At 36.6% G+C, this 14075-nt stretch overlaps 1 protein-coding gene across 1 annotated transcript in view; it reads right to left on the reverse strand.

Annotated features, from left to right (window-relative positions):
• LOC149787072 (uncharacterized) overlaps positions 1-14075 on the reverse strand; it is a 166171-nt gene that overhangs the window by 47112 nt on the left and 104984 nt on the right. Inside the window, exons 4-5 of the mRNA XM_089977600.1 lie at positions 6513-7292; positions 3678-3938 (exon numbers count right to left, since the gene is read on the reverse strand). Of these exons, the coding sequence (XP_089833726.1) occupies positions 3678-3938; positions 6513-7292 (1041 nt within the window). The remainder of the gene's footprint in view (positions 1-3677; positions 3939-6512; positions 7293-14075) is intronic.

The following is a 14075-nucleotide window of genomic DNA, read 5'->3' on the forward strand; positions in this document are numbered from 1 at the left end:
AGCAAAACAAAGAAAAAGTGGAAGACAAAGCAAAGTTATGTTTCTTTTAAAAGTTATAAAAGAATCTCAATAGATACAATGGCAAGATGGCTTAAATCCATTTAAGTGAAGCTGGTTTTTATACCAATCAATTGAAAGCTCCTTTTACATGGTGTAATTAAACTTCACAATCTTATAAGATAAGGTGACTTTAACTAGACATTTTCAGTTAGTCTTCTAATTCAACATTTCATAAATGTTACTGTACAAGTGTGTAACAAGCTAGAGATCAGTGACCATTTCAATTGACCAATGTCTAGAGGCAAAATGTGCTTGGGCTACATTTATTTTGAGCCGTTGCTAAAAGTGATAAATCACACACACACGCTCCTTATAACCTGAGCCCCCAGTTCCTCCTGCATTGAGGTTGTCTGGTTAATGGCTTATATGGTGTTAGTAAAGATACCACTCACCATGTAGCTATGTTACATAGCAGGTTAGCATGCAACAGAGGGTGACTAAAAGCCAAAGGGTGCATACAGGATGAAAGCAGCATATACATTCATGCGAATAGAAGGAAACGTACAGTACACACAACAGAAATACATTGCTAGCATGCTATGGTGGTGCTGTACAGTTTCACATTTTGCATAGGGTTAGAATTTTAAAGAAAAAGAATTTCGCCGGATTTCCTCAATGGTTATACTGACTATTTAAAAAAGACCTTGTTTATCTTAGGTATAATTCAAAGAACCTTTAATTCCCTTTATCTTGGTGTATGTTTGATGGGTGTAATATGGGTTATAGAGTATATAGCTTGGCCTTACTCCAGATGTGCACCTTTCAAAAATAGTGCTAGCTCCACTTGATCATTTTCATTTCCTGAACTTCAGAGGTAAATTGTATAAAAAAGAGCCAATAACTTTTATTACATTTTATATAATTGGTAATTCATTCATTGCACTTTCAGAAGCTAGTATTGTCTAGTCTGGCAAAATTCATTTTCCCTATTTTAATAGCTGCTATGGATAGTGCACTTTAGACTAATTCAGGCTGATTTTTTAGCACAAGGGAGCAGTCATTTTAGTTGGCAGTGTGCTTTGATCATGTACAACTTCCAAAAGTACAATATCCAAAGAAATATCATCCACATTACATTAATGTAGCATAGAGGTATGTCAACATTCTCTCCATTGTGGGTGTTTTAAATGCAAACAACTTCACTTTACCTACATCACTCTATAAAAAGTACATACAAAGTTAGCGCCCCCTATATACTTCAACATCAGTATATGGGTCACCTTTATGAGAAGTCACTCTCTCAGACTTCCAGTTAGCATGAAAACCATCCAAGTCTTCATAATTGACATTATCAAAACTACCAATCAGTTTTCATCAAATCATCTCTGTTGATTTTGTCAGAGTAAAGCTCATGATCTGCACTGCCTAAAACATAACTTTTCTTATAAGTGTGTATATATTTATCAGACAAATGCAAGATAAACATTAAATTGACATAATACACACACATATTGCCTCAGAGGAAGCAAATGTTATTTTATTATCTTATGTCACCTGTCTAGGCTCGAATAAACAGTAACACAAGAAAGAGTGAAATCAGCAGGCTTTTAAAAATACAATAATTTATTTCCCTGTAAAAATTATGTAAAAACGAAAAAAATATGAACCTATGGTTTTATACAATCAAATCCAAAAATGATCCAAAAATAATCCGAGAATAAAATTTTAGCAGTCCTAATAACAAAATGTTCTACGTTTGAATCTCAACCAAGAATCAAAAATGGAAGACGATGACATATGCTACAATCTGTAGTGTTGAAGTCTAAAGTTCCTTGTAGAAATAAGAATTATCACTCCGGTTTCTGATAGCTGAATAAATTCTTTAAAAAAAAATGTTCTTGTTCCACAATATTACATTTCCAGAAAAATAAGAGAACTAATCCTTTTGAATCCAAGTAATTTGAAAAAACTCCACATCAAGTAATTTGAAATAACTCCAAACAGCAAAAATAAAACGAACAGTTTAACGGCCAACTTCTACTGAAAATAATTTTCCAAAATAGAGGCTATATGGTCTTCAGAAACATAAACAAGGTTCACGTGATCATCTTCTAGAAGTTTGTAGAAGCAAACACTTGTTACAAATCACGTTTACCCAGCGTGATCCTAACGAAAACCAAAAAATTGTTTATATCTTAAAGTCCCATCATGACCATGGAAACAGCCAATCATTTTAAAATAAAATAGAACTTGTTTACGAAGGTTGTTAAAATTCTGAAACAAGGTCATGATTTAGATCAACACTTGGTGTTTATAAATTAACAGTCATGGTCAAACTATTTTCTAAAAAAACGTATCATCTCTAGTGAATAAATTTACATTACAATATCATGTAATGAAAAATAAAATTTTCAAAACTGACAAACAATTAAATTCAAATAAATATATATTAAATCACATATAATTAAATCTAATATGCATAACAACTCTATGCTCAAATATACATGTACTGGATTCGAACTCGGTTTGTCTGTTTTTGAAGTAGGCATATTTACCATGAGGTTGCAACTGTTACCAAAAGGTTCCCAACCTTTAGGAGTGTAAGGACCCCTTCTTAACATCACTGACCCTCTCATACTCTCAGTTGTACCAAAATACTGCTTGGAATAACCACGTGATCCCTGGGTGTGTCCTCAACCCACATCTTTGGAACCACTGCACTAGACCACACAAACATCTGAACACAGCTCTAACTTCTTGGTCAGAATATCATCTAGACTCTATGTCACAGTGAAAAATCATGCAGTAAAACCTGCCTTGAGAGACCTATGCTATCAGTAACCATCTGTTTTGAGAGACCAGGATCTCCATGCATGGATTTATTGATTATATAGTGTTATTACCTGTCATGAGAGACCACATGTCTTGAGAGACCAATACTTTAAGCAGAAGAGGTAATCTTTCAAGACAGGTTGTACTGTACCACAATTAGCCTATCAGTGGAGCTATCTGATACTACTCAAACAAATTCAGCAGTGGACAGTTTGTCCGCCATTTTATTTCTCATCTCTGCCAAAGAAAGAAGTCATTTAAACAACTTTTTTGTCATTCTGATACTGCATCTAAACATCTAGACTGTTTTACAGAATGCATGTTCATTTCTGAATTCGTAAAATATATAGTTCTGAATAATGATTCTCAGTCCTGTGGCCACCTCAGTTTTGGACGGATCCACAGAAGGACTGTACTTTATCATTCTAATCTGATGGCTCTGTCTTTTCATGGCAAGCAATACAGTTCTTCCTATCACTTAACATCCTGTAACAAAAGTTACATTTTAGTTCTGAGAAACACAGCATGTTTCGCATGTCACAAGTCTAATAAATGGGGGGGGGGGGGCCGCTGGGAAACTGTTTTCAGTCAGAATAATTTTTTTACCTGGAGTTTTACATCAAAGATACAAGTTTTTCAGCAGTCTATTTACAAGCGACACAAATCTTTTTTTTTCTAATCTTGGGCTCTCACCAAATAAAATTAAATTTAGTGTAAGAAACTACATAACTATTCAGAATGAATCTTCATTTACTGACATGTCACATGATAACTTGACATGCTTCACCTTACAGCATGTTTGTATAAAATGTGTTGATATTTTATGATTGTGTATGGCTACATACTTTTCTTTCGCCGTGTCCATTCAAGGGTTGATAAAGAAGCATCACAGCAATTGATGTACACATCTATGCCCTCCGTACTATGTCTCTCTGAAATGTTAACCTCCTCTCCAAGTAGTCGCTTTATGAGGGTTGTCTTTCCCACACCCACGTGTCCAACAACCATGACTCTTATGTGATAAACAGTCTCCTTGCCATCTTTAAGAGCCTCTTCAAAAAGTTGGATGGATCTCTCGTCCATGTTCAAAATTTCTTCTGGGACACCTGTGTATATAATGGACGATATATATATATATATATATATATATATATATATATATATATATATATATATATATATGTGTGTGTGTGTGTGTGTGTGTGTGTGTGTGTGTGTACACATACACAATTATTATCGACACTGAACTAGATTAAAATATATGGACTTTCTTAAATGTTTTGAGAGTTTGGCCTGAGCTTTCAAGCTATCATCGTTATTCATCTTAGTAAAGGTCTGTAACATGCATATATCCTACGTACAACTTACCATGTACAGCTCGTTGGTTTTCATTTAGGTGCATAATCTCAAAAATGGACCCAACTAAATAAATCACAACTTGGAAATTTTAATCCGATACAAACTGATATACTTCTATTATGTAAACCTAAAAGGCACCCAAAAAAGGAAATGATATTTAAAAATAAAGTCATTGTAACCCAGATGTTAACCATTGCCCTTTAGCTTTTATACCGTCTTCTCCAGCTGCAACTCCATTGCTTTCTCTTCAGAGATTCTGCCAGGATTTTATTTCATAGGGGTGGGTGTACCCACTAGTGGGGGGTAGTTCAAAAAGGAGGGAGAGGAGGAAATGGCCATAGTTTACTATATACCTAACACTTTAATATCCATCTAAATTCTGTTCGAGTCCTATTTAAATCAAAATCTTTAAAAGATGTTGCCTCTAGTTTTATACACATTAATCGACTAATGTTTCTGAGCTTGATCTGTTTCCTCACCAGTGTATGAATATTGTTCTGTGCTGAGATGATCCCTGCTGACTGGGCATATATATAGCTAGCTTAACCGGCTGTAACAAGTTCAAAACTGTTCCTCATGTTTCTTATGTACATTTTTTCACTGCTCACAGGTGATGTGTTTTGGATACTTTGGCTCCAGAATAAGATTTTTCACTCAAATAAGCTGTACTCAAGTATCACTTCCCTGAAACGGTGCTTTACTGACTTGTATTCCTGATTTCCTATCTGTTCAATCATGCTATATTAGGATTCGAAGTCCATTAATGCCATAGTCTGCTTGTTCAGAAAGTGGTATTTTGAACAAATAGATATATGTGCTTCCTAATTTTATTTTTAGATTATTTATTAAATTTATCTGTACCCTTAAAAGACTATATGTAGCTTTGCTCAAGGTATTTTGAATGATGTATTTTTAAGAAGTGCGGTTACCCTCATTATTTCATATTTCTTTTATTGACTTATAAACCTTAAGATATTACGCCAAAAAGCTGATTAAAAATTGAAATCTAAAAATAGCATGTAGTCAAAATTTTCTTTACTTTGGGAATTTGCAAATATGCCAAAAATATAAACACTGTTTAAAGTATCCTAAATTAAATGTCTGATATCCCAATAGTTCTTCAAATGATTAAGAAGACAGTGAAAACATATATCCCCACGTTTTTCCTATCTAGGATAAATTGGCAGTAAAATAAATAAAATGCAAGTAAGTCAAAGAACATAAATCTGTGCTCTTATTCATTATTTCAACTAAACTTATTGTTTTACCTGTAATCTAAGAAGTAAATAAAATATCCAGATAATACTTTTAAACACCCCTCAGGAATAAGAAACATTTAATCTCTATTTATGAGCCCATAGATTGGTGCGAACAATCACCAGATGAATAGTTCACTGTAAAATGTATAATTTACTTATCAAGGAAACTGCTTTCAGCATTTTAGCAAGTGATATTTTTTTATCTGCATTGTGTATTGGGACATGTTGACTCAATGTTCTGACACCATGTGATATACAGGTTCAGTGTGTATTGTAATCTTGTATAATTACTGTGTGCATATTTTACATGACAGTCATAACAATTTAATGAAAGTAGAGAATGCTAATTATAGACGACACGGATGATGTTTGTTTACATGTGGCACGCAACGGTTCCCATAAGGCTCAGTGCTGTATGAAAAATTTAAAGGAATTGGAGTCACATTTAAGGATTTGATTACATATACCTTTAAATAGCGATCATTCAACTTACTTCACTTGTTCGTCGATAAATATTCCTTGCAAGATCAATACAGAACTACTCCAAGAAATACAGATTACAGTACATTGCCATTTTAGGACGCTGGCAAATATAGCGCCGACTTCTGAAGAAAAAAAGTGTTCTACCCCCCTCCCCCCAGTACCGATCAAGCCACCATTGTGGAAGTTGATAGCGATTTTCAATTTTTGCCTAAACGTTTCGTAATGACAACGAAAGTGCAAGTAACTTTATTATTAGGAATTAATCGACTTGGTTGTAAATATACTAATATTCAAATTCAAAACATCAAACAATATTTATTCTTTACTTAAGATCAATAAATATGTACAGTACATTTCAATCAGGAAAATTAAAAACGGGAATTAATTATTCTATTTTGTTTAAAAACCTTTAAATTTTTTGTTTTCAATTTGTTTGTCTTCATAATACAGTTATAATTGAAATATTTCAAACTCACATCTATTTTCCAAGTATGAATTGAAGGCGTTGAGAATTGTAAATAAATGACGTATGTAGTTTTATTTGTTGTGTGATGCAAAATAGGAAATATAGAAATATACCTTGTTGATGTGGATACTCCAGTCTGTATCGAGTGATCTTGTTACTTCCATAGCCGTGTGTGATGTATAGAACTCCATCTTTTTCCTCATAGAATATTTCACGGGGACTTGATGACAATGTATGTATGGTCACTAATTCACCTCTCTCTGTCAGTTGATGAATGCTGGAAGAGTACCAGTTACATACATATATATAATCCCTCGTATCCACACATAATCCCCTGGGTGATTTCAAATCACTATGACGATACAAAAACTTCGGTCTTTTGGGATTAGGAATATGATATGAATACACACCAGTATCAGAGGATTTATCAGCACGACACGAGATATAAACAGTGTCGTTTTTAACAGCCAAGTAACTATCAAAGCCCACTTGACAGACCTTGTGAGTTGAGTCAACACATCCATCTGTAACGTTTACAACACACCAGTACAACATGTCGTCCCATTTCCAACCACTGACAACGAGTTTGTCCGTTGATTCGACTTTTGCCACCGAATGACAGAAATCAAATCCTGTCATTACATGGAATCTCTTGACACTTGCGATGCGATGTGTAGATTCAAATGACATGATTTCAATGGTGGAGTCGGACAGGATCACAGCGACTTCCTTGTTACTAATAAGACACATACCAATGGGAATGGACTCCAGTTTGTCTGGTGCTGCCAGGAGTTTTCCATCATGGCGACTGTGTAGTTGGAGTTGCCCGCCCTCAATGACTATCAACATGTCTGCAGTGACAACAAGACCTTCATAGACGGGTGTACGGCCGGCTGTGGAGGAAAAGAGCAAATTTAAGGACATTTCCTTTACAACGTAATACACAAATACCGACATAAATACTTATATTAAAATAACGAAAAATAACTCGTATATGTTTCCATATTATGGAATTCAAAATAACATATAATTATATACTTAGACCATATTAATTGACGCAAAATAACTTGCATACATCTATATATCTTTAACGTTATTTCTTTAAGATTTTAATGAATAATCTACTGTCTTAACTTTTACAACCAAACGTCAATATCTTAATCGTCCCCTTAGCAACACCATCCTCATAATTATCATGTTATAATTATTGTTGTTGTTGTTGCTTATTTATTTGTTTCTTTTTTAAGGAAAGGGGAGGGGGTAAATAAACATATCGTACATATCATGTCCTTGAACTTCTACACTATTAGTAGTAAGAGTGTTGATTTTGCTAACACTATTTAGAAGTGTTATACGATCAGTAGGTAGGCCTAAAGGGTTAGGAGTGATTTTACATTAGTCCCGAGTTGATTTATACACAAGTAAAAATTGCAGTGCGTGTTCGATGGCATATACAAGATTAGTTGATACTCAGGGGTGAATCCCAACCCCTCTCGCAAAAGACACTTAGCCCAGTGTCATTGTCGAAATCTACTGAGATGCCATAATACTTACTTAACAGGCACTAGAAACCACTTGCCCATTAATTATTTAGAAACATATGCACTGACCCGGGATAAATCCCTACCCTCAAAAAATGAAAATTACGTAGTTCCCCTCCTTAGAACAATATTAAACTCACTGTGCATACGGAGGCAAACGTATAAATGAAACTGTATTTGACTTCAGGGTTCTTCCCTTCCCCCCAGAGACTTAACTTGTGTGTCACAACTAAGAAATCATTGAGATCTACATATTATAAGCGTGCATATACTTAGCTGCCTTGTATAGGCAAATTAATACATGTTGCTGTCACCCACAGCATCCATCTCTGCTCCCAAGGGCGTAGCCTCGGTGTCATAACTTGAACAATTTTGAGATCCCCGCCCTATATGTATATAAACACTTATAACTGGCGTGCAAAGACATCTTAATACATGCAGGGATCATCCCTACTCCTGTGGGATTTGACCCCACAATATAACTTGGAAACTAATGCAAATCCCATTATGTAACTATATATAAGCTTACTGGCAATTAAAATGCAAATTTGTACATGCAGCCCGAAATTGGCCTGGAGTCAATCCTTAACACAATGGACTCAGTCCCAGGGACAATGTTCGAACCCGCGACTTCCCACATCCAAGGCATTTTGTACGAAACAGTATAAAAATTTGGATAGTACTTTACAATATGATGCCTAGCGAAGGATAACAACTTTTACTCGGAGCTATTAATATTTGAAGATGAAAATAAATCTATGTAAAGAAGAAAATCTTCTTGGTCAACTTTTTTCTTTTAAAAAATATGAAGTACTAGGCCCTAAAAGAAAAAATAAATTATTTTAGAAACTTTTTAAATGAGATTACCATGACTGGCGATATAAACGGTTACGGGGTGGGGGTTAGGTGGAGGAAAAAATCTTATCCATCTACACTTATAGCACAGGCATTCGTTTCCGTCAGTAAAAAGGAATATTATTGACAACATTTGCTCCATTTCCACGAATTAGTAACAGAGGAGAGAGTGTGTTGTCAATAATTTTTTTTTACTTTACTGACAAAACACCTATAAGACTCAAATTAAAATAATTTTGAAAAACAAACAAATCATAAAGTCTTAAAAATATAGATTATCATTAGGATATTATATTTTCCTGTTATACACAACATTTTCTCGCATCGTTACATGTATACACTACTGTGACTATTTCCATGCAAAGAGCTGTTTGTATGTAAACTTTTGCATTATTCCATTTATGTCGTCTGCTACTGAACCACAACACGACGCTTGCACTCTCCTCAAAGCTCATATTCTTGCAGAATGCATCTTCTATGCACAACAATAAAAGACCACGTTGATTGCATGCTACTTTATTGCTGTGAGCTGCGATTGAAATCCAAACAAAAGGAAGAGAAAAAGAACCAGACTGTTTGGCGGCCCAGAGACTGTATTTTGACATCACTGATCTGTTGTGACGTATGCCGCGTTCTACCTTGTAACATCATCAGTCTGTGTTCCATCACTGCAAGTAAAGAATCCCTGACTTTTTTCCACCAACTTTTATAGAAAAATCTTCCCATTCTGTATGAAAACAAGTACAGAGAGATCGAAACTGATCGTAATTGGGAGAACCATTTATCAAAGCGTACTGTTTTCCCCATTGGTAGTATACTTCCTACCAATAATAGTATACAGTGTTGTGGTCCTGTTAGGAGTATTCTCAGCTGCATCGAAGGCCAAGGCCATGGGGTACAAATTTCGTTGTTGGTTCTAAAGCGAGAAGCTTAATTTTAGCGAGAATAAATAATAATTATAATTATGTTCTAAAAGGATATAAAAGTAAATAAATTATAAGAACGTCAGATTTAGAAGTGGGCATTAAATAATGGTAGAGAACCATTTTAAATTAATTTTGTCGTTGGTGTCATACATTTCTTCTCAGCATTATTATAAATACAAGTACTTCCACCATCGTCATCTAATTGTTATCATCGTCGTTAACATATTTGTGAGATGCTCATTCATTTATTATTAATATTGTTGTTGTGATGATGATGGTGGTGGTGGTGGTTGCTGCTGTTTATTGTTGCTAATCTCATTCCTGCCATGTATTTAATCAAATAATTGTATTGTGACAGAAGTTGTTTTGCACTATTTTATTTTAGTCTAAAATTGCTGAGAGAGAGAGAGAGAGAGAGAGAGAGAGAAAGGCATTGTGGGTGGGTTCGTTTTGAAATGACCCACGACCTAAAGAAACTGATCTGTACCACTTCCCAGAGTATACAATGTAACTTTATTTCAAGGTTTGTCAGCGATGTTGCAAGGGTTGAGTGTGCAGTTCACGAGTAAGAGGAGACTTGTATTTATTTATTTATTTATTTTTATGGCCAAACAGTTAAAAATAAACTAACAGATAAGCCCTGACCCATTCGTAGGTTTTAGAGTTTACTGTAGATGACGTACAGATGTGACAGAATGCGTATCTTTAATAGTGAAATCGATTGCTGAGAAACCAGCCTACTCCCCAATAAAATATATAGTTATGGAAACGACAGTTTGAGAACCACCAGGAAGTTTATGTTTTCAAAGGATCTAAAAGTCGATCAACACGGCACTATACTCCTCTCTCTCTCTCTCACACACGCACACACATATTGACTTCTTACGACCATGTGAGTACGATTACCTTACATCTTTAATGAGAAATACACAGATTAATCAAACTACCCATGCACAAACAAGCACGTAACCATGCACGTTGACGTCTTTAATGAGAAATACACAGACTTATCAAACTACCCATGCCCACCCAAGCACGTAACCATGCACGCTGACGTCTATACTAAGAAATACACAGACTTATCAAACTACCCATGCACAACCAAACACGTAACCATGCACGCTGACGTCTTTAATGAGAAATACACAGACTTATCAAACTACCCATGCACAACCAAACACGTAACCATGCACGCTGACGTCTATAATGAGAAATACACAGACTTATCAAACTACCCATGCCCAACCAAGCACGAAACCATGCACACTGACGTCTATAATGAGAAATGCACATACTTATCAAACTATCCATGCCCAACCAAGCACGTAACCATGCACACTGACGTCTATAAATGAGAAATACACAGATTTATCAAACTACCCATGCCCAACCAAGCACGTAACCATAGACGCTGACGTCTATAATGAGAAATACACAGACTTATCAAACTACCCATGCACAACCAAGCTCGTAACCATGCACGCTGTCGTCTTTAATGAGAAATAAACAGATTTTTCAAACTACCCATGCCCAACCAAGCACGTAACCATGCACGCTGTCGTCTTTAATGAGAAATAAACAGATTTTTCAAACTACCCATGCCCAACCAAGCACGTAACCATGCACGCTGACGTCTTTGATGAGAAATACACATACTTATCAAACTTCCCATGCACAACCAAACACGTAACCATGCATGCTGACGTCTTTAATGAGAAATACACAGACTGATCAAACTACCCATGCCCAACCAAGCACGTAACCATGCACGCTGATGTCTTTAATAAGAAATACACAGACTTATCAAACTACCCATGCCCAACCAAACACGTAACTATGCACGCTGACGTCTATAATGAGAAATGCACAGACTTATCAAACTACCCATGCCCAACCAAGCACGTAACCATGCACGCTGTCGTCTTTAATGAGAAATACACAGATTTATCAAACTTCCCATGCCCAACCACGCACGTAACCATGCACGCTGACGTCTTTAATGAGAAATACACTGACCTATCAAACTACCCATGCCCAACCAAGAACGTAACCATGCACGCTGACGTCTATAATAAGAAATACACAGACTTATCAAACTACCCATGCCCAAACAAGAACGTAACCATGCACGCTGACGTCTATAATGAGAAATACACAGACTTATCAAACTACTCATGCACAACCAAACACGTAACCATGCACGCTGTCGTCTTTAATGAGAAATACACAGACTTATCCAATTACCCATGCACAACCAATCACGTAACCATGCACGCTGACGTCTATAATGAGAAATACACAGACTTATCAAACTACCCATGCCCAACCAAGCACGAAACCATGCACACTGACGTCTATAATGAGAAATGCACATACTTATCAAACTATGCATGCCCAACCAAGCACGTAACCATGCACGCTGACGTCTATAATGAGAAATACATAGACTTATCAAACTACCAATGCCCTACCAAGCACGTAACCATGGACGCTGACGTCTATAATGAGAAATACACAGACTTATCAAACTACCCATGCACAACCAAGCTCGTAACCATGCACGCTGTCGTCTTTAATGAGAAATAAACAGATTTTTCAAACTACCCATGCCCAACCAAGCACGTAACCATGCACGCTGACGTCTTTAATGAGAAATACACAGACTGATCAAACTACCCATGCCCAACCAAGCACGTAACCATGTACGCTGACGTCTATAAAGAGAAATGCACAGACTGATCAAACTACCCATGCCCAACCAAGCACGTAACCATGCACTCTGACGTCTATAATAAGAAATACACAGACTTATCAAACTACCCATTCCCAACCAAGTACGTAACCATGCACGCTGACGTCTATAAAGAGAAATACACAGACTTATCAAGCTACCCATGATCAACCAAGCTCGTAACCATGCACGCTGACGTCTATAAAAGAAATACACAGATTTATCAAACTACCCATGCCCAACCAATCACGTAACCATGCACGCTGATGTCTTTAATGAGAAATACACAGACTTATTAAACTAACCATGCACAACCAAACACGTAACCATGCACGCTGACGTCTTTAATGAGAAATACACTGACCTATCAAACTACCCATGTCCAACCAAGAACGTAACCATGCACGCTGACGTATATAATGACAAATACACAGACTTATCAAGCTACCCATGCCCAACCAAGCACGTAACCATGCACGCTGACGTCTATAATAAGAAATACACAGACTTATCAAACTACCCATGCCCAACCAAGCACGTAACCATGCACGCTGACGTCTTTAATGAGAAATACACTGACCTATCAAACTACCCATGCCCAACCAAGAACGTAACCATGCACGCTGACGTATATAATGACAAATACACAGACTTATCAAGCTACCCATGCCCAACCAAGCACGTAACCATGCACGCTGACGTCTATAATAAGAAATACACAGACTTATCAAACTACCCATGCCCAACCAAGCATGTAACCATGCACGCTGACGTCTATAAAGAGAAATACACAGACTTATCAAACTACCCATGCAAAATCAAACACGTAACTATGCAAGCTAACGTCTTTAATGAGAAATACACTGACCTATCAAACTACCCATGCCCAACCAAGAACGTAACCATGCACGCTGACGTCTTTAATGAGAAATACACAGACTTATCAAACTACCCATGCCCAACCAAGCACGTAACCATGCACGCTGTCGTCTTTAATGAGAAATACACAGATTTATCAAACTTCCCATGCCCAACCACGCACGTAACCATGCACGCTGACGTCTTTAATGAGAAATACACTGACCTATCAAACTACCCATGCCCAACCAAGAACGTAACCATGCACGCTGACGTCTATAATAAGAAATACACAGACTTATCAAACTACCCATGCCCAACCAAGAACGTAACCATGCACGCTGACGTCTATAATGAGAAATACACAGACTTATCAAACTACTCATGCACAACCAAACACGTAACCATGCACGTTGTCGTCTTTAATGAGAAATACACAGACTTATCCAATTACCCATGCACAACCAATCACGTAACCATGCACGCTGACGTCTATAATGAGAAATACACAGACTTATCAAACTACCCATGCCCAACCAAGCACGAAACCATGCACACTGACGTCTATAATGAGAAATGCACATACTTATCAAACTATGCATGCCCAACCAAGCTCGTAACCATGCACGCTGTCGTCTTTAATGAGAAATAAACAGATTTTTCAAACTACCCATGCCCAACCAAGCACGTAACCATGCACGCTGACGTCTTTAATGAGAAATACACAGACTGATCAAACTACCCATGCCCAACCAAGCACGTAAC

The sequence above is a fragment of the Sinohyriopsis cumingii genome, chromosome 12 (genome assembly GCF_028554795.1).
Source record: "Sinohyriopsis cumingii isolate HCF-2022 chromosome 12, ASM2855479v2, whole genome shotgun sequence".
In the NCBI taxonomy this organism is placed as follows: domain Eukaryota; kingdom Metazoa; phylum Mollusca; class Bivalvia; order Unionida; family Unionidae; genus Sinohyriopsis; species Sinohyriopsis cumingii.